The sequence below is a fragment of the Brachycentrus maculatus genome, unplaced genomic scaffold (genome assembly GCF_059751285.1).
Source record: "Brachycentrus maculatus isolate JH-2025_06_01 unplaced genomic scaffold, ASM5975128v1 h1tg002198l, whole genome shotgun sequence".
Lineage (NCBI taxonomy): Eukaryota > Metazoa > Arthropoda > Insecta > Trichoptera > Brachycentridae > Brachycentrus > Brachycentrus maculatus.
In genome coordinates, this window is record NW_028282704.1 from 9,586 (window position 1) to 34,856 (window position 25,271).

The 25,271-nt window shown below is 40.1% G+C and overlaps 3 protein-coding genes across 3 annotated transcripts; 1 reads left to right on the forward strand and 2 right to left on the reverse strand.

Moving 5' to 3' along the window:
- The first annotated feature begins 5,025 nt into the window (after positions 1-5,025).
- LOC148298316 (uncharacterized) lies at positions 5,026-5,457 on the forward strand. The gene has a single exon (XM_088276971.1). The coding sequence runs from the start codon at positions 5,026-5,028 to the stop codon at positions 5,455-5,457; it is 432 nt and encodes a 143-aa protein (XP_088133097.1).
- A 6,011-nt stretch (positions 5,458-11,468) lies between these two features.
- Positions 11,469-13,167, reverse strand: LOC148298317 (uncharacterized). The gene has a single exon (XM_088276972.1). It carries the CDS (start codon positions 12,396-12,398, stop codon positions 11,847-11,849), a length of 552 nt encoding a protein of 183 aa, XP_088133098.1. The 5' UTR covers positions 12,399-13,167; the 3' UTR covers positions 11,469-11,846.
- LOC148298318 (uncharacterized) lies at positions 12,642-13,049 on the reverse strand. Its single transcript, XM_088276973.1, has one exon. It carries the CDS (start codon positions 13,047-13,049, stop codon positions 12,642-12,644), a length of 408 nt encoding a protein of 135 aa, XP_088133099.1.
- Positions 13,168-25,271: the final 12,104 nt, after the last annotated feature.

Genomic DNA, 25,271 nt, shown 5'->3' on the forward strand with positions numbered 1-25,271 from the left:
ATATATTGTTTTTTTCGGCATACTACTTCTATACGATCTCCTTCTGTTCGGTCGAGGTCGGGGGGCTTGACTCCTGCTGGGCTTGAGACATATTTATATTTATGCGCTCTGTCTAATGGTAATACTGCAGTTGTATTGTCTAAAATGATGTCTTTTGGCTATATATCTAGTAACAAATAAAATGAATAATGATGTTCTGCCAATAGCCCTTGTTATTAATGCAAATAGGCCTGAATCCTCCCGATGAAATGCATGGAGATGCCCTTGTGCTCGTTAATGTCGATGACGGAAAAGCCTCACCGGATATGGTAAACTTCATTAATCGTTTATCAACCAATCATAATCGTTATCAGTATATTTGAAAATACGTGCTAATAATTTGAATACGCTGGGCAAATGCTAAAACATTATAAAATGTGAGGACTCGACGGCCAGAAAATCGTAAAATAATATACGGATGTTGGGCTGCCTTGCTCTAATTATTAGTGTTTCATATTTACTGGTTTTTAGGAATTAAATATTTGTTGTTATTAATTTTAAGCCAAACAACATGTCCCCAACTCTTTCCGATGAGCCCACCAGCAAATAGTGCAGTTGTGCCATCATTTGACTGCTTTTAATTGGCCGAAAAAATTGAACGCTGATAATAATCGAAACAAATTCCGGAAACATTTATACAAATCCCCCTAACTTAATTTTTGTATGCAACATGGCCATTGCTCATCACCTGGGCCTGCTTGACAATAAAAACATCTGTGAGTTTATATTCAAGCCGATTTTGAGAGCTTATAAAATTAAATTAAAATTGGCAACGCCCCAATAAATGACCCAAATTCAATTCTTATTTATGGTCCTTTTGATCCAATTGGCCTAGAATGCAATTTCTTCATCTTTCCAATCCATTTTCTCTCCGAGTGACTTTACTGCGTCGAGACTCATCGATTTCCAAGTTTTGAAAGATAATTCGGAGCCGAGGACAGCTGCTGAGGCAAATAGCCTAAATAGCCGAATAGTATTCCTTCCCAACTCCAAATTCCCATATTACCCTCCATCAGCTTCTTATAATGTATTCGGATCTGGAAGGCATACCGGCTCGATCCTCAATTTAACCTACTCCAGGAGCATCGACGGCTCAGGTAATAATCAGAAGAATCCAAACTACGGCAAATCGTAAACTAATCTCGCCAGGGCCATGCCTGCGCTTTATAAAGATGCAAAATAGAAGCCGATGGATTCGAACTTTATCCCACGAGCTGCGAGCAATGCATTAGGCCCGACCTCCCACCCTTTCAAGCTCAACAAGAACAATGTGACGATGGCATTCACAATCTGGGGCCAAATTCTGGATCATGACCTCACTCTCACGGAGGTCAATTCCTCTGAACCAATGGATATTGATATCCCCAAGTGCGATCCATTTATGGACATCGAATGCTCCAAAGACAAATTTATCCCATTCAAGCGATCGCAGTTCAGCTTCTTTAACTCCTCTAGACAGCAAATCAACAGCGTTACTCAATGGCTCGATGGCAGTTCGGTTTATGGCTCCACTGACGCCGTCGCCAAGAGGCTGCGATCTTTCAAGCAAGGCAAAATGCTGGTCGACAAAAACAACATGCTCCCCATTCGAAACGGAAGCTAATTCCATTTGCCTGATGCTGGCGATTCACGAGCCCCCGAGAATCTATTACTGCTAAGCTATCATGTCATACTTGTAAGAGAGCATAACCGCCTTTGCGATGTGATCCTTGAAAAAGACAGCAAGCTATCTGATCAGGAGGTGTACACAATCGCTAGGAACTATGTTGCAGCCCTACTCCAAAAAATAACATTCGAAGATTTCTTGCCGATCTTGCTTGGTGATCAAAGTTACCGGCGGCTGATCGGAAACTATTCGGGGTATAATGACAGTATTGACCCTACCATTGAGAGTTAATTCTCGACTGTTGCTAACAGGTTTGGGCACACCCTCCTCGTCGACAAATTCCCACTCATCGACAAGTATGGGAACACGATAAAATAGGAAGAATTGCACAGAATGTTCTTCACTCCGAATGACCTCACCAATTAGAAAATGGACTCCCTCATGAGAGGGCTCACCCAGACTATTGCGAAGAAGAAGGATGGAACTATCGTGGATGAAATCAGGAATCTGCTCATTACTGACCCAGCTTCAAGACATATTAACATGGACCTGTACTCCCTTAACATCCAGAGGGCGAGGGACCATGGCCTCGAAAAATACAACTACCTGCGAAAGGCCTACGGGCTGAATCCATACAGATAGTTCAGTGAGCTCACGCCCGACAAGGAAAGAGCCAGCAAATTAGCAAAGTTCTACAATGGAGACATCAACCAAATGGATCCTTGGGTGGGGATATTGAACGAATAAAGTCTAGACGGCGCAGTTCTTGGGGAATTGGCAACGGAAATCGTAGGCCGCACATTCAGAAGAATCAGAGATGGAGATCGATTTTGGTATGAGAAAGTGCTCGACCAGAATGTGCTCGCAGAAATCAAGGGCACTTACTTGTCCGAAATATTTGTCCGCAACACTGGTATCAAAGAAATATCAGAAGACATCTTCCACTTCAGCCCATCCCAGAGGAAGCTAAATTATTGATTTCAACAAGATTCGATCAATTAATTTTAACCCTCATATTTAAATGACGCAGTCACAATCATCAGTATGTCATATTCCATGATATCATATTCTAAATTACAAAATATGTCCAATTCGCCTGAGCCAGCAAAGCCCAAATACCTTTGTTGATTTTCAATTATTTGCGGCTACCTTCGATTTTGCTTGATTGCGTTGCGTTTGCGTGTATGATTTGGCATTGTTTTTATAAAATCCGATTTACTTTTTGAAATTGGATCTATGATATGGATTGCCTGGTTTCATTTAATTTTCGGTTTGTTTTTGCCAATTGTGTTATTTCTATAGAAATTCAGAGCGAATTTCTTTCTATTTTTACGAGTTTGTCAAACTGTAACACTGCAGTTAAATTTCAGTTAGAATTGAGAGCTATTTATTGAAGGAAGCATGTGGGTTTTTGGCGAGATGCTAGACATACTTTTCGGATAGTTTTTGCTCTTGCGTATTGAATCTTGTCCTGTAATTTGGGTTGGCCTTCCTGAGGGAGTCCACCCTGAGGAATATGACATTATGTATTGGGTCATCTGGAAAGGCCGAAATTCCGATGTACTGTGGTTGGAGTCCTTACCAAAAGTTCATACTTCCTGCTTTGCCGGAATTATGTTAATAATACAATAACGACTCTCATTGGCTCATACATCATTTAGTAATAGGTCATTACTATTGGCATTATCATTGCATTCATTAACAGGATGTCGTCATCACAATACTACACTCTCCACGAACTCACGAAGGATCACTATTCTCGGTTAGCAATCTCGCGCATCAGCCCCCTTCTCTTGCAAATAACCATATTCGCAAATCGAGCCATCTGCCAGAAACTTAAAATATAAAAGCATGCATATCAGCTCCTTTCAGAGCAATCCAATGCCAACAACCAAATGATATGCTTTGTTGTGTATGACCCCTCCATCGAATAAAACAAAATCTACGCCCCTTTCAATGTCATCAGTGAGCTCACAGAGAATGTTGGCATTCGCAGGATCAATTTAGGGGTTGAAGCATGCATCCCGGCTCTCAGCATCAAGGGCCATATCACTGCGAAGGCTCAGGTGTTTCCCAAACTGCCAATCGCACAATAACTCTGTGTTTACATGAACGATAAATCTGAATATGGGTCTCTCGTGTCTAAATTTTTAGGGCAACATCGATTTATTGTGCCAACCACAGTGAAGGAAACCTATTTTAATATCTCGTGCATCGACGAGCAATTCCTGGCGAAGTAGAGCTTTAATGTTTGCCTAACAATGAAAAGGAAAATGGCAGAGAATCAAAACGGGCAGAGGTTCGTCAACTATTTGAAGATCAAAATTAAGGGCATACTAGCAGAAGAAGCCGGCGACCAGTGGGGGTTCTGCCTATTCGAACCAGCCAAGACCAAAATGTTCATTCAGAAGGCCCCACACTACCAAATCGACGATATTAATCAGCGCATCATGCTTCCGGCCTTATATGTCAAGATCTTCGAATCCCCACCCTACCAGCGCCTCCACCAACGCATTCACGAAATAGTTGAGGAAAAGCCAGATAAGAAAATAATCCTGCTCCAATCCGCGAGTGGCTCAGTAGGTCTTAGCTCATTCTTCCACAACATAGCGCAGCAAAGATCAATCAACTACAACTTCATCAGGATCAACTGTCGAAAGGTGTTTACGGAGGCACACCTCTATGAAGCAATCAGGAAGTGCGAGTAATACGGCTCCACCATCATCTACATCAAAAATATTTCTTGGATCATTGAGACTCAGCAGAACAACCCCGATAACCAAACCTAGGCCGAACTCATGAAAACTATCATTACCAATGTCGAGGAGTTGGTAGCCAAAATGGGTGATAAGTGTTTGGAGAGCTTTGTCATAGTTATTTCTTTTAAGGGCAATTAAATTATGTTCGACATGGCCAAAAACGCTGTATTAGCGGTATTTTAAACCACTCTGTAGGAAAAAGTACAGTTGCTGGAAACCGTTTGTGAGTCATATGCAGATAAAGCTGACATTCCCGACAAAAAGGAAGCCTGCAACCTTCTGAAGAACGTTTTAGGATGGAAGCAATTCAACTAGGCCATTGGTAACATCCTGAAAGATGCATAATCTGGGGAAAAGCGATTAATCTCGAAGGAGGACATTTTAAAGTAAGTAGCGAGCTTCATCGATATTGAAAAGGTTGAGAACATCAAGAATGTCGGATGGGACGATGTCGGAGGACTGAAGGAAGCAAAGTAAGAGATTACTCAAACTATCCTCCTGCCTGTCAAGCATCCCGAAATCTTTGATGAATGGATCAAGCCGAGGACTGGCATACTCTTTTTTGGCCCCCCTGGCACAGGGAAGACCATGCTGGGTAAATGCATCGCCAACTAATGCAAAATGGGTTTCATCAGCGTAAAAGGTCCTGAGCTACTGAACATGTATATCGGGGAAAGTGAGAAGAATGTGAGGGAGGTATTCGAAAGAGCCAAAGCGCATAAGCCCTGCATCATCTTCATGGATGAACTCGATGCTCTCATCCCGAAAAGAGGGCAAAGCAGTGATTCGAATCGCGTTATGGATCGAATTGTCTCTGAACTTCTCTCCCAGATGGATCAAATTGCAGGTAAAGGAATCTTCGTGATCGGAGCCACGAACCGACCTGACTTGCTAGACCCTTCGATTTTAAGGCCTGGAAGGTTTGACAAACAGCTATATCTGGGCATTTTAAATGATGCCACATCCCGAAAGCAAGTGCTTATAGCGCAAACGAGAAACCTCACTCTGAAGGAAAATTTCGATTATGACTACGTGCTTTCAAAGACTCCATAGAACTTCACAGGCGCTGATTTCTATGGTCTAACCTCGAAATCAATAATGAGAGCAGCATAAAGATTTATAGAAAAGTATGATCAGGGGGAGCAATAGTCGCTTAAACTGGTTCTGATCGAAGAAGATTTTGTGGAAGTTGTTGCACATATGAAACCGTCTGTGAGCAACGAATAATTAAAGCATTATGCCAAACTGAGGGACCAATACAAGTGATTAAGATTATTGCTATTATGTTTTTAATTAGCTGTTGAATATAATAAGAGGGCTCATTATTTGATAGACGAGAGGATGTGGCAAAGAAGCCTGAATATCTGCACGCAATGAAAGTTGTACAATAAATGAATAATTGTAACATAAGTTACATAAAACAGAGAAGAGGCAAAAACATATCACAGAGGAAAAGCCTGGAATACTCAATGAAATAAAGAAAATTGATCGATTAATAATGTTATGAGTTTCCAATTGTGAAGATAGTCATTCAATTCATTTTATCAAGGCGAATGTTCATACCAAAGATGACAAGACATTCGAAGCCACGATTTTGTGTTTGAATAACTATGTGAGACTCATTGATAGGGTCACTATTGGAACTGTCATACAGATTCGTAGGAGCCCGCCTCGATATAGTGAGAAAAACCCTTATTTTGTCGCGATTGAATACAGTCCATGAAAAGCGTTCCTATACCCGAATACTGAGTTTTACAAAGACCCGCCTGTCACCGCCACATCAGCCCTCTGGATCTGCATGCGAAGCTTCACGATCTCGAGAGGTGTGGTTAAGTAGCCTGCAATCGCAGAGGATAATGAAGAGCAAGCAATGCTTTCCAGCAAAGTCATTTTGCTTTTATCTTTGGCAAGAAGGACTTTCATTTTCTCGTACAATACAAAGAAAAGCCCACTGAATGGCCCAAAGAATAGCAAAGTCGCCCCAAAAGCCTATATCAGACAATGAGTACTCTATATAATCCTATTATTCCTTATGAGAGATTGATTTTTCTTATTGCTTCTCGAGGGCCTGAGTAGCTATATAATTTAATTTCTGACTGAACTTGTAGACGTTATTTCACGATGTCAACTGGCAGCCATAACGCGCACGAGACTATCTCTGCAACGAATCCCGAAACCAAGTGTGACATTGAGGGATGCTCACTAAAAAACTGATTAGACATATCTATTACTTTTTTTTCGGAAAGATACTTTTTTGAGCGCTCATAGGCTGATATATAGCAACTAAATGCAATTGCAGAACCAAACACCGATATTGTGACTCCCCTAAAAAAGCCCTTAATTCCTTAGTTTTGAAATGTTTTTTTGGCCATGGAAAAAGCAGTTCCGATCCGAGCATCCGATATGGCTGCCATTTTGGTGCGATTAACTTGAACTTTGGCCTTAATAGTATCGATAGGATGGCAAACAAACTTAGAAATCATACTTGCAAGCGATGAGCCAATCGATGTTGCATAGGCCATTTACTTTTCCTGATTTCTGTTCATTACACTAATTTATATTCCTCACAGTATAGATACTTCATTAATAAGAAGTAACATGCAAAGCCTAACTCAGTATCATCTCAGTATATAATATCAGTCAGGAGCATACTAATAAAGCAATATAGCCAATTGTTCGATATGCTCACATTGCATATGTATAATGTGCTCACATTGCAGCATCGCATATTTATATATGCAGAATGTGCATAATGTGCAGAATATATGTGGATATTCTTAAATTGGTGCACTGTTCCTTTTATTGATAATATCATCAACAATTGTACATCGAATGGAGAGATTTAGTATTGACATTTCGCCTACAAAAAACAAATGGTTCTCAGTGTTGGTGCTCATACTTTTCTTCCAGGGGACATTCTATGGCATCATTGCACTGTTTCTATACGCTGTCGCCACACTAAACTATCACATTCTGGCCACAATGTTCGTCATTGCCATTATCCAGCGGGTCTCTAAAAAATCAGAAGCATTCATCCAGTTTATCAACGAGCATATCAAGCCTCTGCAGTACTTCAAACGATTCATACGGATCTATGATGAACCAATCCCTGATTCTGAAAACACCATGTTCTGTTTCCATCCGCATAGCATTTTTATCTATGGTACGATCAGAGTAATGTAGGGATGATTGCCAACCTCAACGTAGATGACAGTAAGATGTCCAAAATGGTGGTCCTGTCGAGCCGCATAATGTTGAATATCCCTATCTCTGGAGCCCAGTTGAAGATGTGGGGAGTGCAGTCTGTGAATAAGCAGAACTTCCTTCGGTTGATGCGTTAGAAAAAGGATATTGGACTCGTTCCAGGGGGCTTCGAGTAAGCCACGCTGACAGCTCAAGACGAGTTTAGAGTGTTCATCAAGGATAGGAAGGGGTTCTTAAAATACGCTTTGATGCAAGGCTATGCAATCCGCCCAGTTCTGATCTACAATGAGCACAAGGGCTTCAGAACAATGAAATCCTTATTAAAACTGCGGTTATATTTCAATAAACTGAAACTGCCGGGTGTATTCTTTTGGGGAGGGAAATTCATACTATTTTTCCCTGAAGATATAACCATGATCACGATTGTCGGCAAGGCCATAAAAAGAAAGAAATAAAACAGAAACGAAATTACAGCCGAAGAACTCGATGAAGTTCATCAGGAGTATATGGCTTAGATTACTCGGCTGCATTAAAAGTACAAGGATGAATTCGGGGAGGATCCCCTCGTTATGTATTGAAATTTATCTGCCTGCCTCACATAATTATCAATAGTATTAATTCTACATATCGTTGCATATTGACACACTTTAAATTCTGCAAATTTCGACAGATGCACAAGGCATTACATTACCGATTATAATATATAAACTTCATCAGATTGATCGCGATGGGCACAAATTGCGCAAAACCTCTATCATAAAGCCGATCAGCTTCTCACTAAGTATACGAGATGCATCTCGCGAACCATTTCCAGAAACCAGTCAATGCTGAGTACAACTTCGAGATCAGAATATTAAACTTATGTCTGAGCAGTCAGATGGATGTAAACTCCTATTTATTCAGTCGTCTTTCGAAGTTATGTTCGAGTTTGATGATAAACACAGGCTTCTATTCTCATACGAAGGAATGAGCGTGAATGGTATACTTAAAACGGTATTTAAATTGTTTTATACAGTGGCAAATCACTCAGAAACTGGCCCTGAAATTGACCGAACTTCAGCTCAGGAATTATGAGCTCAATATCAAAGTGTCTTCGAAGCAAGCGAAAACATAAGACCTCGCTTTGAAGTTATCACAACTCTGCAGAGGGCCAATCCACCACGACCATCTCCTCCCTGAAATGAAATCAAGAGTAATGTTCGATATTGAAATCAGTGAACTCATCGACGTTAGCTTATCATGCACAAACTTACACATCCTGCAACAGGGACTGGAAAGCAAGTGTGAAACATTCCAAACTTCAATTGACCTCATTGTAATTTCGATCTAACTCAGTACAATCGCTTCTAGGAAGACTTCCCAACAAAAAGGCTGGACCCCATAAAAGACAGCATCAGGCTGCATAGAACTCTCCTGAACAAAGAACTGAACTAGTCTTCGCTCAGGATCATTGTTTGGGAGGGCGGCTGCCATTAGATGGTCATGCATGGCCAAGTTTATATTCCCTATCAGAAGTTTCTTAACTTGTGTACCTCCTACGCCACCAAGCGCAAGAATGATATCAATTTCATCAGCAGGACTATGGATTGGGACGAGCCCTTTCGGAAGTCCAAAAATATCCCCTACAATACTCAAATTGAGAAGGAGAACTAAAATGAAACGATTCGATTCACCCTGAGTGTCTAGTCCACTGAAACTTATGTGGAGCAGCTCGAAGGGGTGATCTGCAGCGAGAAAGGAATTGGCCCTGTCAGTCCCTACTTGCTCACTGGCAAAGGATACTCCATGATTGCCAAATCCGAAAACCAGCAATTAAACTACAAGGAGCTGAAGGCCTTATCCAAGGAGTATAGGTAAATAAACAGAAACCCCAAAACGAGGACTCATCAGATGATCCTCATGAAGACCTATGAAAGCCTGACGAAGGTAAATGAGGTGAATTTGAACGACTTCACTGAAACTGTCAGCTACCAGCATGTTTTGCTTGATTTGCTCGAGCAAATTACCTGTCTGATGGAAAGAGGCGAGGACTTTATGAATGAGACCATTTGGAAGATCTTCGGAATCATTATCAGGAGGCCCGAGCTTTCCATTAGGTATCTGCATGCCATCGAAAATGCCGAGGATAAGAAGAAGGTTGCTATTAAATTCTACAAGTTTCTGTGCTCCACCCTTTCTATGGTTATTAAATCGACTGCGATTGGCCTGACTTTTCAGGAATTAAGGTACAGCCAAAAATTCATCGCTTACTGTTATTTCCGACATCCTTTTACCCAAAAGCAAATGCTGGAGGAAATTTGTCAAAAGACTGACCCATTCATCAGCAAAGAAAAGCTCGCCGAACTTGGAGCATTCACTGGCGTTAAAAGTCCGTCAAAGAGTATGGTCTTTGATTGGGAAACAAACTTCTTCAATTTCATTCGCAGAAACCCTGCCTATATTGAGTCGTAAGAGAAGCTGGGCGAGGTCATTGAAAGCTTGCCAGGCTGGTCAAGCCTGCTCTTCAATCATGAAGATGAATAGCTCTACTATGGAGGACTCAGCTAGTTCCTCAACGAAGCCGAAGTGACACTTTACTACCAGGGGAAAGTGGTGTGGTAATACTTTCCAGGCTACAGTAGTTTCTTGAGCCGTTTCGAGGCAGAAATGAAGACCAACCAGCCCATCGGATTTACCCCCTATTTCCGGGAATTCGCAGTGAAACTCATGCGGAATGAAAAGCTCCTGAACAACTTTATCAAAATCCTTTTTGAAAAGACCTTCCTCTACCATACTTATAGCGTGATGAGATGCATCGATATTGTCAAATCGTGCTTCGATTTCATTGCCTAGAAGAATAGCTGTCGACTCCCCTCAAACTTCAACCATGAACTGCTTTCCAGGGGCATTCTCAGCATCCTTGAAATCAATCATTCAACCCTCGTCGTAAAGACATTGAGTATACTGTACACACACTATGAGATGTTCTCTTTCGAGTGCCAGACTTCGATTGATAACTTTGTGATTGGTAGTAACTTTTATACCCTTTTTTTCCATTGGTTCCATTACGTCCGTAAAATGTTCATGTGTTTCATGATCAGGAGGATATTCCCGAAGTACAAGACCCATGAAAACTAATTGAAGAAGTTAGACATATTGGCACTCCCTCACACGAGGATCAATGAAGAAACCATTTAGAATGTTCATCGCCTGGAAAGAATCCAACACAAATTATAAGCAAAACAAAGGGAACACCAGAAACGTTAGCAATCTGCTAAACTTCCAAAGCTCAGAGACTAATACTACTTAAAAATGAAACAAAAAAAAACCGGAGTTAAACGCTCCAGGCTCTTCTTATAAGTCCCTACAAATTCTTTGTCAGAGCTCGACAATCGAAAGAAAGATCCCTTTAAGCAAAATATGACATCCTCTGCTATTTCTCCAAAGTTTTTTGAAAGCGCAGCTCGAAGAAGGAGATGGAGCAATTCTGGCGATTAAGAGGCTGACGAGTAAATTCCCGACAAGTTTAACCACTATATACTGCAGGCGATTGAATAGTTTTAGAGAATTAAAGTATCGAAGCTCACCCTCGACGAAATTGTTCATGAAATGATTAAAAGTTTCAGCTTCAAAAAGAAAATTGACGAAAAGGAGTGAAACGAATGAAGCTGCTATTAGAATTATTGATAACTTTATGGCTTTTTCATTTATAGCCATCATTAATTTATCTGCTAATTTAGGTTCAATGCCGTATTTTTCCAGATACTAACCGGAATGTCGTATTATATAATCCCAAATTATTTGCTTTCTGAGCTAAGAGACAATAAATAATAACTAAAATTCACATTTCACAATCATAACTGCCTCGTTTAATAGTTTTCCTCCTTGGTTGGGTCATACGGATACTTGATATGCGAGTGGGGGCTTGTGCCATTTGAGTGTTCGAGGAATAAGTGGATATTGCCTTACTTATCAATAAGGACCTAATTTTAAATGACTCCTCCTTTTTCGAGATTTTAAAGTTCGAAGAATGTCATCTTTTCATATTATAGCTTGAAGACCCTTTGCGATTATTTGGAAGATATGCTCAATCCTCCCAAAATTAGCGCGTGGTTCTTCGCAACACGAATTATCATGAACCTCCTCAGGGGAATCGGCAGCTTGATCGGCAAGGTTTCGAATTTATCTTTTGAAATTATGTATCTTTCAATTGTATCCAAGGTTCCAATTTACTTGTTGTATCCCCCGCAGATGATAATCTAGTCGTCATTTATCCTGCATGCCCCGCTTTGACTTCGAGGAAAGCGCATATCGGAAAGAGGAACCCATTTGGAATTCACAATATCGTAGAACTCGGCTGTTTTAATTTGTGCCTTATTCTCCCCATCGTACCCTCCGAATATATAGACCTTCTGTGAATGGTAGACGGCTGGGAAGAAGTTTCTAAAGCTTGGCAGTTGCACCTTATTGAAGACGAGCTTTTTATTCGACTGAAAGACCCTGAAATTCTCGCCAGAGAGGCCACCGAGCAGAAAGTAAGAATTACTGACTGGAATAAAGACCACAGTAAAGTGCAATGGGAATTTCTTGTTTTCGCTTCCTTGATCGATCTTCCATTTCTGGCGAGTAATGCTGAACCTGCCGATGCTAGACCCCCCGAACTCGAACCAGAAGCAGCTCTCGTGCAGCATGAGGGTTGAATCTTTATAATAGTTTTGCTTTTGCTTGGTCTCCAGCTGGTCGGCTTCTTGTTCGTTTTCATTGTCGTCATCGATTTGGTCTGGCTTCTTGGACTGCTCCGGGACTGGCATGGGGCAAGTGGATTTTAATGTGTTGGTGGTGCCGAGCAGTTCTTGGCCCAATGAGGTCTTGGTCAGATTATTGTAGTTTTGGTTATAAAACTTTATGAGTTAGTTGCATGGTTTGTTCTTTTATTTGCAGCTCAGCTACTTCTCCAAGAACAGAGACTCAATCTCGCAGAAGGAAGGCCTCTGGGATTCGTCGAACCTGAGCAAGATCGAGAAGAGCTGGCTAAAGTTCGGAGAATATAGTTTCTACAAGATCTTTAGGTTCTCGTGGATGAGTTTCTCTCCGTTCACTTCGAAGGTCTTTGAGTTGAAGCCTGTGACTTCATTCATCAGTGCGAGCTGTATGAGCACGAGGCCCGTGCTGAACACGTCGGATTTGTAAATGTTGTGCTCGGCGAACCGAGAATTGCCGTCAATGACATGAGCCTTCCACAAGATTGGAGATAAGTACTGAGGGGTGCCTCTAATAGTGGCCATTGTGAAGGTCTCCCTCTCTTCGTCGTTGGGGTCATAAAAATAGTCCTTGCTTTCCCCGAAGTCAATCAGTTTGAATTCCCCATTGGCCAATAAAAAGATATTGGCTGGCTTGACATCCCTATGGCAAATCCCTTTCGATTGCAAGAATGCACATGTCGATATCATGCTGCAGTACATGGTCACCAACTACCTCTCAGTCCAGAACAAGTTTGATTTCTTCTTCTTTCGGTAAATGTATTCAAGGTTGGTCTTTTGGTCCATATACTCTGTGATGATGCCAAGCTTGAACGAACTGTACTTTGTCTCCGCGAAATAGTACCCGTAAAACTTTATGACGTTGGAGTGGTTTTGGACCTTCATGAGCTGGACAGCTTATTCCTTGTACTAGTTCAACTTCTCCAGGTTCTTAGCCTCGATCTATTTCAATGCATAGAGTTTTCCAGTGCCAAGATGCACTGCTTTATATATTTTGGTATTCTTCTTCCCTGAGCCCAGCACCTCCAATCTTTTGAAGTCAGTTTTCTTGAACATACCAATGATAATATAATTATTGAAAAGCTGTTATAATATTGCATCACCCTCATATATGTCTCATCTCACTATCGACAGGCTGCATGGAGCATGCAATAGGGAAGTGTCACCGTACGCCCACTCTAAATAGCATATGATGTATGGCATGCATCAATGAGCCTAAAATCATATGCCATTATTTTATTATATTTGAACAAAGAAAGAACCAATAAAATGAAATATTTGGGCTGGAACTCGCTCACACTATTTTACTTCCAGACTCTGACCTCATGATAAATTCGAGTAGATATCCAACATTACATGAATGATCATTGCTTATAGCAGACATAGATTTCTCCCTCAAGTTTGAAGTCCAGCTTTTCGTAGAACTTTACATTTTTCTCTGAGCAATACAGTGAGGTCTTATTGCATTTTTGTTTGTGCGCTTCGTTCTTCAGAATTTATATTATGATGCGCCCTACTCCTTTTCCTCTCACTGATTTACAAGTTACTATGTTTTCGATTTTGCCCATGCGGCCCCACAGTGCCGAGCTCATGACTATGATGCTCCCGAAGCCTATGCACTTTCCACTTTTTTTATCTATCCCCACGATGTTTATGTGCTTCTCGTGTTGCTTCTAAACCATGTTTAAGTAGGCAATAAACTATGAGAGAGAGGGCTCTGGTCCAATCCCAACCCCAACCCCAACCCCAACCCCAACCCCAACCCCAACCCCAACCCCAACCCCAACCCCAACCCCTTCTTCATTCTGAAACAATGCTTGCATCTGTCGATACAATTTTATTATAAATAACTTTATAACCATTTTCATTGACCCACAAAACATCATCAGTATAATCGCATCAATCTAAAAAATGAATGTATAGAACCAAGGGAATGAGAATATGCAGATCGATCATTGGGTTTCGAGTTCGGAAGAGTCTAAGTAAGGTTAGCTTTTCGGTGTTCCCATATTGTTATAATATAAAATCTAAGCCAATTATAAATAAATATCGTAGTTGCACAAACCCTGAATTTCACATGGGCTGCACATCTTCCGATATCAACTAGCCTATCTCCAAGGGTACCAACTGAGATTATATAGTTATCCCACTCAGCCACAGTGTCACCAACAGTTTCATCGATGAGCTGCCTTTGATTGTCCTGCAAAAACTGAACGAGAAGTTTCGGGAATACGCGAATGGTTCTGCTGAGCTCCCTATCGATCAATTCCTCATCATGAACTTCTCCTCCTACAATAAACTCCATAACAAATAGCATTCACCCGAAAAATCCGAAGGCCATCGATAAATAACAAACTTCGAAGCCAGCTTTCAAAAGATTAAAGAGTAAAGCGATGCAATTCTTATTCGGCTGTACTATTATTACACTGACAACCTCTGCACAACTTTAAAATTCCAGAATTTCATCAATAAATATGCTATTTTAGTCAAATGCAGCCCACAGATCTTTGCTTAAATCATCTATTTCATCAACATCGCAGTATACAGCAAATAGACGGCAACCAGCCTCAAATAGCAGAATCCAATCATGACAAGCCTCGAGTACAATGACTTCATTCAGAGGAATCGCCACTTCTTCTCATTTTCACCTGAGGCCATTGAGGATATCGCACAAGAGAAAATATCAGTTTCGGAGTTTGCTGATAGACTAAATAAATCGGGATTCGACTTTGAAGGCTATCGCAAAAGGCTGTCATTATTCGATAAATAAGACTTCCCCTTTGAAGAGATCGGCCGCAAACTGATCGAAATGTAGATAAACGATTACAATGTGGGATAAAATTATTACATAATAAGTTCAGTATGGTTTGAAAAATGGGCATTCTTTTACCAAGGAGCCACCGATTTCCTGTCTGTTTCCGGCTATCGACCAGCGAAGATCGTCAAGTAGAAACGCAAGTATAGTAAGAAAAGGCCAAATAACAAACTAATGGTCTCCAAATCACTTCGCGAAATCGAGTTAGGGGAAAATTTGGAACTCGCAGAAAAGCCAACGCTCATCACCCTTGATGACATTTAGGGATAGTTCTATGGAGAACTCAAAGAGAACATTCTCACCAATTATGAAATCAAAGTTATTTCAGAAGATGTTTGGGAAATGTTCAAAAAAACCATGCCTGCGGACTCAGAGCTCAAAAGAGTGGCCAATTCAGCAACCACTTTAGAGCTCTACCCCAAAATGGTGTATTTTCTAAGGGCTGGCGCAAAAGGACTCATCGATGATTTATCCTATGAAATTATACTGACTTCTTTACGGACTAAATTATAGGCAGTTGGAACTTTTAGCAAAAAACAGAATTAAATGGGAAACTAGAAAAAATACTATTTCATTAAAAACTTCGGTGACTAAAAATGGTTTGAAGAAGACGGAGATAGAGTGCTCGGTAGATGCTCAACTGAAGCTCGATTCTTTGTGGTCGAAACGACCTCAAAGGCAAAATTTCTCGAAAGGAACACTAGGAAATCAATATCCTCTGAAACTGTTACATATGGCGATAAAATCTATGCATACTTTCCCTACCTGAAAAAGATGATGCCTGCCTTCATTTTACGTCTTCCTTCCAGCAGGACATTTAAAGTTCACATCCTAGGATTCAATTATCGCTATGAAATTGAGGTGAAGGACACATAAATCGCAGTGTAATAGTAGTTAGTTACATCGCTCTCCGAATCGCTCCGCAGATAAATTCACACGTTTTCTTACAAAGGAATCAAGAACATAGGCAACACTTGCTTCATTAACGCAATCTTGCAGTGCCTGGTCGCCACTCCAGTCTTAGACTAGTACTTATCTTCCACAGTTTTCAACCCGAAAACTCAACCGCTTCTCTACCAAGTTTCAGCAATAAGCAAGCAGCTCCTGAATAATGAGATGGCGTCGCCAGTCGAGCTGAAAAAGACCATCGATATGGAGCTTTCGATATTTAGTGGAAACGACCAGCACGACGCCCAATAATTTCTCAGTTTCCTTTTCGATAAGTTCGCCACTTAATTCGGGGCCGAGGACAAAAAGAATGCAGCTAACTAAAAAGAGAATATCATCGAGTAACTGTTCGGGGGGATCACCGAAACAATTCTGATCTGCTCGAAATGTAGACACGAAAGCAAGGGCTAGTAGAAAATAAATATTCTGCACCTACCGATTCCTGAGCCATAGTTCAACATTATCACCATCTTCGCCTTTCCGACTTACCACAAACAGATTCGCAAAATAGTGCTGAAGTTGCATCGCGAGGCTTTACTGGTAATTTGATGGATTAAAGTAGCAACAACTTTTGAATGGGTTTGAGGAGCGAACAGGCCAGTCCGTTGAGGAATTCATATTTGCAGAGCAGAATATGCTCACTGGCAAAAATGTGCGTCAGGATATGCTCGAAGCTTCCAATCTGAACAGCAAGCTGATGTAAATAATGTATCAAAGTAGAGACCTAGGAATCACATCCAGCATCGAAATATTCGCCTATGAGCGCATCAGGAAGTCAGTCTACTCCGCTCTCGACAACGAAAACAAAGAAAACCACCCCAAAAACCCCTACTTCGACTACTACGACGCCAACTAAGTATCAACTTCTCTTACATAGAATAAGTGGCTCTACGCCTATCGTTTTGATCCCACCAACCAGTCCAAAATCAGAGTTATGGAAACTGAAGCCCCTTATACCGTTTCTACAATCAAGATTAAAGACACCCATTTGGAGAGGAACAACATCGCACCTCTTGGAACCTCCTTACAATAATACGTGTTCAAAAAACTGTACATGCGCAAGTATAATGTGGCCCTTAAGAAAATGTAGAACTTCGGCTTTACCTTGATGGTCACCTACCCGAAGACTGTCACATACAATCAGCTTTGCCAGCTACTTGACATTAATTTGAAGAACTATGTCGACAAATACTCCAAAAACATTGAAAAGCCATATTAGATTAGGGTCATGAACCTCACTAAAAATAGGTGTCTCTTTTGTGAAAAACTGAGCACCAAATACGAAAAGGATTAACTTAAAATGTGCTGTAAGCCGACGGAGCAGTAAAAAGAGACTCCTCTGATTTGGCTGCTGAAATAAGCCTCCTATGCATTATTCGTCGAATGGATCAACCTCAGTGCCTATAACAATGATTTTTCGGCGGTTGTGGAAACCGACCATTTATCGATTGCGGTGTAGAACGAGAAGATGAACGACAAAGTGCACGTGGAAGAGTGTCTGAAGCTCCTACAGAAACCCGAAACGGTCGAAATGCAATGCGATAAATGCAAAAATGAAACACAGTAAAGAAAGTAAATTCTTCTGCAGATCCCTAACATCCTGATCTTGCACATGAAATAATTCCGAGTGACGCCCCAACACACTATGGTCAAGCTGGATGTGAATCTGAAATGGGTCGAATACCTAGACATAACATAATTCAGCATAAATCTGAAAGGATGCATCTACGAGTTGTACGCCTACGTGAGACACACTGGCACGAGCAGCTACGGCCATTACACGTGCGTGTCGAGGAGGAAACACATTTTTGAAAATAAAAAGATATGGGTCAATTTTGATGACGACTTCACTGAGCCCGTGGAGCAGGAGCAGAAGAATATCGACTCGGCGTATTTGTTATTTTTCAAGAAAATAGATATGCCCAATAGCACATACCTGAATTATACGGGGTTTAAAATTATCTGAGATGCGTCCATCACCGCCTTATTTGTTTGTTTGTTTGTTTGTTTATACTGCTATTGCCTGCATATATCACATATAAATACTTATGGTATCCATTGATATCGGCATACTCTTACAAATAAAATTAAATAGAGTATTCCCTAAAATATCATGGAATTCTTATAATCATCAAATTGCATAATTGGAAGATCTTAATTTTGAACATCACCCGAAAAGAAGCAATCCTAAGCTATTATGCCACACATCCAAGGATCTTGAGTCGCACAATGACCAATGATAGATGATAATTTATATTGGGTAGACATTTAGTGAAGCGAATGACGTAATTAATAGCAAATGATCATTTCTGCTCCAAGTGATAACTCTTGACCTTCAGATATGCCACAACACTGTCTCCTCCCCCCTCGGCCACCATCTATTGTTAGTCGCTGCATATAATCACTCGTACATCACAATTCGCATCTTCTTGTACAGCGGGCAATCCAGAACTAAACTCTAGTATTAGCCCCCTTCCCCACACACATTCATGCTGCAAATCTCGTACAGTTTCATGAATGTTGGTTCAAGCTACTTTAGGCTTTTTCCAATGTGCTCGGCTTTCAGGCCAAAACTAGCCACTTTTATCACTATTGCTCCGTGCTCGTAGAACTCAATCATCTCTTTCAGTAAAGGAGGCTGCTCTAACTTCCAAAGATATGTCAGTGACTGCAGTTTAAAGCGAGAGCATCTTCATTATGGGTCGATTACAGCTGGAGGATTCTGTTGGTCTGATACGACGAGAATATGGCCCCTGAGGAAATGGCTTCGATCTATGGGTGCTTCGTCTCAATTAGGGTATGCTTACTAATACGGCCTCGATCAAGCAATGCAGATCCTCAACTTAATCTCCTTGATTGTCTTGGGTGGTGCCTTCATAAAGCAGCGATGTTTTATTGGGCTTCCCTGTGATCCTTTGACGATACAATGGCTTTTCAAGGCACATCGCAATGGCAGGGCACATATTGGTGCCTACAGTTTGATACATGTATGAGTCCAGCTCATTGCCCTCTTCTTTTGTTTCCTAGCTATAGTTGTACAGGTTCCCCAATGCCACAATTTGGTGTCCATTGTCCATGCATTTCTTGATGTTGAATATGGAATCTTTTCCTCCCGAAATCAATGCGAACACCTTCATTAAATATAATGCGATTGTTGTAATTAGTTTAGGGCAATCACTCCAATATGCATATATCATTTAAGGCTTGCATTAATTATTTATGAGGGTCGGATTCGTTGGTTCATAAAAAGAATTAACATTCACATCTACCTAACTATTACATATATTTATACACATACATCAGCATAAACATAACATGCGGAATAATTAAGTGCCAGAAACACATCTGAGAATGGGCATTTCTTCTATGCAGACTTTCAATTCAACAAAAATGCCTGAAAATGTTAGATAGAGTTCATTTCAAAGCAGCTTGGCTGCGCTCGAATAATGGAAAACGAACCTAGAGTTAAAATGGGAGTAGAAACACAAAGAAATGGAAGCTAGATTAGCCAAACTCAAGAAATAAAAATAAATAAACGAACAATAACCGTTTTGCTTGCTATCTTCAAAAAGTTGCACTTTATTTATTGTTCGAAAAGCAAAATATACAAAATAATGCCCTCAAGTAATAAATTAATACGCTCAAGAGAGTGAGCCATCATTCACAACCAGCAGCGCAGCGGACAATAACTAATTTCAATAGGCATATAACGAAGAAATAAAGCAACTGAAGTAAAAGAATAGAATCAATGAGCAATCTCTCGCATGAAAGGATGCATAAAAAGCAAAACTATAAGCGAAATTGCAGAAATTATAATAAAATATGGTACGATTATAGTCTAAAATGATCGGATAAATTGATTTAATGCATAAGGGCCTTAAAATGCATATCTAAAATAATACAGTCAACAAATAAAAGGTAGTACTGTTTTCCCTTTAAAAATTGAATGCAATGCAGCTCTTCGATATGACAATGCAGCATCTGAAATCGTGTATAACCTCTGCGAAGTGTATTTCATAAATTTAAAAACTACCATGGGACCAAATCATTGGCGCTTAACCATTCAAGCAATTATAAGAAATGAAAGTAACTTCAAAAGTGTAAAAAAACTCATACGGCACATCTCTAGTTCCTTGCTTAAACACCTTCACACTCGCGAATGTAACATCCTATCAATTTTGTAACATCATCAGGAAGTTGACTGGCGAACTTAAATAAGCAAAGCAAAACTCTCTCAAAGTTTCGTAGGAATTCGCAATCATTCGCGATGGTGTTTCATATTTGCAAACGGTTACATCCAAGTCAGAAACTATAAGCATCGATACCCATTGCAGCAGCAATTAGATTTTGGAAATAGCGAGGAACTTTAACAAGTCCCTGACCTAAGCAGCCACATTAAAAGAACTTATCAGCACTCATGAAACCAAATTATCGCAATTCCAGTAAATAGCGAACAAATTAACACAAGCCTAACAATCAGTAGTTGCCTCAAAATAATTATCAGAAAGACTATAAAACCTGCATAAGTAAGAACAAACAAAAGCGCAAACTTTATCCCAACAACTCAAAACACTCGAATCGACAGTTGCTTCTCATTCCAACTGTATCAGCGAATTGTAAGCACCACTCAAAAGCAAAAACCAACATTATTAAATAATCATAAAGGAAAAAGAGCAGTTGGAGTTAAGTGCAAATAAATTTGAAGCTGCAATCAATGAGATATTATCTGCCGCCTTCCAATAGAAGATCAATCTCAGTCGATCTAATTTATAAAGTATTGGCACTTTGGGGGAGAAGCTTGTTGCAAAATTTAATGTGCCCATGTACTTAAAATAGTCGAATATCTTCTCGACACTCACGGAGAAGTAGAGGTTGTTTCTTTAGAAGTAGATCAATTCGTTGGTTTTTAAAAGGATGACTGCTTCGAAGACTATTTGTGAGTTCGATTCTGTTACGAATTCGGCGGGGTTGATTAAGAGGATAATGGGCAGGCCGAATTTGCTAATGCTCTTGAAAATGAGTAATGGGTTCAACATTGCAGGATTCTCTGAAGAACCATACACCATGGATATCAAGAAGCACACCAAGGGATTCCTGATGTCACTAACGAATGGCAAAACATTTAGCTTAAAGAAGAGGCCAGATGCTCGCATCCTAAAATATGGTCCGCATTATTTCGCTTTTGGCAACGACGAGCTGCTGATAAAGGGCTCAGGGATTGTGACAACGCTCTTCGGCACGGCACAAACTTTTTTCGACAGCAATGGAGATCGCGCGTAGCAGTTATTTGGTCCATATGAAGGCAGATAAATGAATTACACTGAATTATAGTTCCATGAGCTCTTCTTCGAAAAGTAGAAATGATTCAGATAATTGTCAAAATCATAAGTTTATTGATTAAAGACCAGTTTATTTCAAGTAAGTAATGCCAGCACATACGAATAAACTTTTCAGTCATACAAATCGAAACAAAGAAACATCCATTATAACGATATATTGAAAATAACAGGATATAAGTTTGTCATCAAAATAACATTTAGGATTCATCCAGGGCTGTATAATAAAGCACTATCATTATATGCTTAAGAATATTGCGCATGAGCTCGACCCTAATAAAATCTGCATATCTCGAACTCAAACCTACTCTACATTCATAGGGAAATTTGTCGGTTTGATCATTACTATTTTTCTCATCACTTTGGCGATCTTTAAAACGACGGGTATTATTAACAAAGACATAATCTACATCAACAATCTCGAGACCCACGATCGTTACTCGGTAAATTTCACAGACTCGCGAATACGCGTAGGTTGTGCTGACCCTGATCCAATAACCTTCGAGAATCAATTTCAGTAAGGCGTAAATGTGACCTACATGAAGACTATACAGATAAGAGACTATATATTCTCTGATGTGCAAATTATCGAAAAGAACATGGTTGCGTGCCCTGAAAACCCCAAACTGTTCTGCATACCCTAAGGAGAAGATATTCTGCTTGAGGGGGATTGTAGCTTTGGAGATAGGATCTGCACTGATTTTAAAATACTGATAAAGCCCTGTTCGACAAAAATCGCCCCAGGCGAGTGTCAGGACAGAGGCACCATGGGGATTTTCAGTCTATTCCAATTCAAAATGAGACTTTTTGATTTAAACTCCAGGTACCTGGAGAAAGTGATCAATGATGAGTCGAACTCGAGTTGGTTAGCCTATGGAGACATCGAATAGGCAGAGATTATCGACATCAATATTCGGGGCGTGCGGATACTGACAGTTGACTCGGTCTTACCATCCTTCGTGCCCATCAACATGACCAGATTACAGCAGTTTTGGTATTTTAATCGGTAATGGTCCTACTAATCAATTGCAAGCTACTCGGGATATGCTTACATTGCTTATAACTTCAAGAGAGCTGCTTTCAGCTAATACTACTAACGAAGGTATCCGAGGCTTGACGAAATGCTCGGCTAATTAGTCGGAATTAGCGCAATCATCTTTTTTATTTTCAGAGTCTTGCTTGGCAAGTATAACTCCTGGGCATGCGATCGCCACATTGCAACCAAGATCTGTAGCAGATCTCTCGATAAAGGCTTTGTCTCATTCCTGGCCTCTCCATTCAAAAAGCAGTCCTAAAAGCGAACCTAAGAAAAATTCTTAGTTCTGGATGCTCTTTCCAAAGTTAATCAATACGAAATGGCGCAATCAATCCTAAAGCTGCAGCGAAGACTCTAAGAAGTTTAATTATAGCTCTCCTCAATCCGAAAATTAAATGGCAGTTTCGACTCTGAAAGGTAAATCAAAATCGGCCATGAATTCACAGCCTAAAACTAAATCTACAAATAGATTGAGAAACATCCAAACAAACAGTAAAGTAGCAAACTTCGAATGTCTATAAATGCAGAATAATTGGAGAGCATTGACTCTGAAAGTTTGAGTAACACTCTCCTCAACAAAGACTGATTGTGTTCCGAGCTTTTTTAAAAAGCAGACATATACACCTGCTTTTTGGGTTTAATATATTTATTTTCTGATAGATATTTCATGTTTTTGGTTTCTCAATGATTTGGCTGGAATTATTTCCCTTTCCCATCGTGTGTGTGTTACTATAATGCTCCCTGAAATCACAGAGAGCTTATGTGTAATTTGCAATCGAACAGAGAAAATATTCAAACGAAGCTTTCTCAGTACTCACACAATTTTATATCAATTGGCAGAATTATTTGCCGAACGGAACACAGGTTATATTTAAAGCTTAAAGCGGAAGCGGAGGCCCTCTGATTCGGCTAGAGCACTACTTTAAATGCCGCTCCCGATAATTATTAAATACAATATGAAGGAAACAGGTTATATTCTAAGTGAAGGCGTATTGGCCGAGAACAGATACAGGGAGATCATTGAGAAAATTAATCACGACTCCAAAAGCATATGCTCGTGGATCAATAGGCTGTTACAAGACTATCAACTCAACAACCGTAAATTCTTATTTAATATCAATGACAAGGAAAGCTTAGGCCATGCTTCTCGCTTTGAAGATCAGGTTTCAGCCTTTGTCAGCATGCACTGCTCTATAAACTCGAGCCACTCCGAATATCTGTAAAGCATACAGACGAAGTTTCAGAACATTAGTTTTTATAAGCATACAGAAACTGCGCTCGAGACCTCACAGAAACTTCACCTTAAAAAAAATAACCTGCTTTTCCTGAAGAACGAACTCAGTCTCTACGAATAGAGACTCGAGAAACAGTCAAAGCAGGACAATTTGAAGGATCCGGAGCAATTTTATCATTCGAAAAGGTGGGTCGAAAGGAAAAGCTCCTTGAACGGCTACCTTGAACTCTCCGTTAAACTCAAAGGAGATAAATATACATCATAGGTGTCTGAAATCGCAAAGATGTCTCAGCAATTCGAGTAGTTTCTATTTGTCTATCGTAAAAAACTAATTAAGTATCGCTTATCGACAATAAAGGACAGTGTGAAAGTATGTCGGGAAGTCTATCAGTGTTTGGGAGAACTGATAACTTTAGGGATCGGCCAAATCAGCAATATGGTGTACGAAGTTAGAAAACTGTCCTTGGTACGTTCCAGCACATCAATGCGAAGCAGTTACCGTAATAGTAAGAAGTAACACGTCAAAGGACTTAAAGATGACTACCTCCATCGCATCAATATTTATAAAGAAAGTCTCAATTTACTTAAGGCATTTTACTAAAATAAGGATGAACCCTTCCCATTGGTTGAGAGCTCGCACAGATACGAACAAATCGAATCCGATATTAAAGACATTTTTTATTCGAATGAGCATCTTTTCACTGAGGTATCGTTTGCCAACCAAATCATGGACTTATTCCTGATAATGAGGGCGACTATTGTCAAAATGGTGTCTGAAACACTGGAAATTATTGCAAGTAAAGAGCAAGCGTGCAATAGGAAAAGCGATATTTTTTAAGTGCTCGAGTCCTCCAAAGCGCGGAATTCGCAATTGTTCCGCCAATCCAAAACCGGATTAGAACTTGAAGACTATTCCAAAATCGACTAATCGTACGATATCGCCGAAGTCGAACAAATAATTAATGAATTCATCAACAATCTGCAGAAAGAATATCAAAACCTCAGTAAAAAATGCTATCAGATATTCGACAAACTCAACCATAATGTAAGCCAAACCAAAAGCCTCATGGAACTGTCTTGTGAGTTTACATAAATTCGAATCAACCAAATCAAACCTCGTATTAGTGAGATGTGGCTGTGGAAGGATTGGAGGGATTTCGATTTTGTAGAATCTTCTAAGATTATTGAGGTAACCCAAATCGATAAACTGGAGAAGTAGTACCACGCGGTTGAGTCATACATATCGAATGATAAGAAAGGCGAAAGATTTATGTGTTCAATTACTTTAGAAAAGAAGTTCAAGGCAGTGCTGATTCTCTCGAATTCATAAATCTATCTGATAGGCGATAAAAAGTAGGTGGACTTCATCATTCCGAAATAAGAAATTGTTCATATAGAGAAGCTCAAGGACAAGCTTATCTTAAAAGCAAGAAACAATGCGAAATTCAGGCTAAGTTTCAAGAGTTAAGAAATTGACACCATCCTTTAGAAGATGCAGGAGCTGTACTTAAAGGAGGAGGAAGAAATTTTCACAACTGAAAATCTGCAAAACCAG

Bases quoted from the DNA above. Each gene is read 5' to 3' on its own strand.
- LOC148298316 (XM_088276971.1), top strand. From the start codon at position 5,026: ATGGGTTTCATCAGCGTAAAAGGTCCTGAGCTACTGAACATGTATATC.
- LOC148298317 (XM_088276972.1), bottom strand. From the start codon at position 12,398: ATGCCAGTCCCGGAGCAGTCCAAGAAGCCAGACCAAATCGATGACGAC.
- LOC148298318 (XM_088276973.1), bottom strand. From the start codon at position 13,049: ATGTACTGCAGCATGATATCGACATGTGCATTCTTGCAATCGAAAGGG.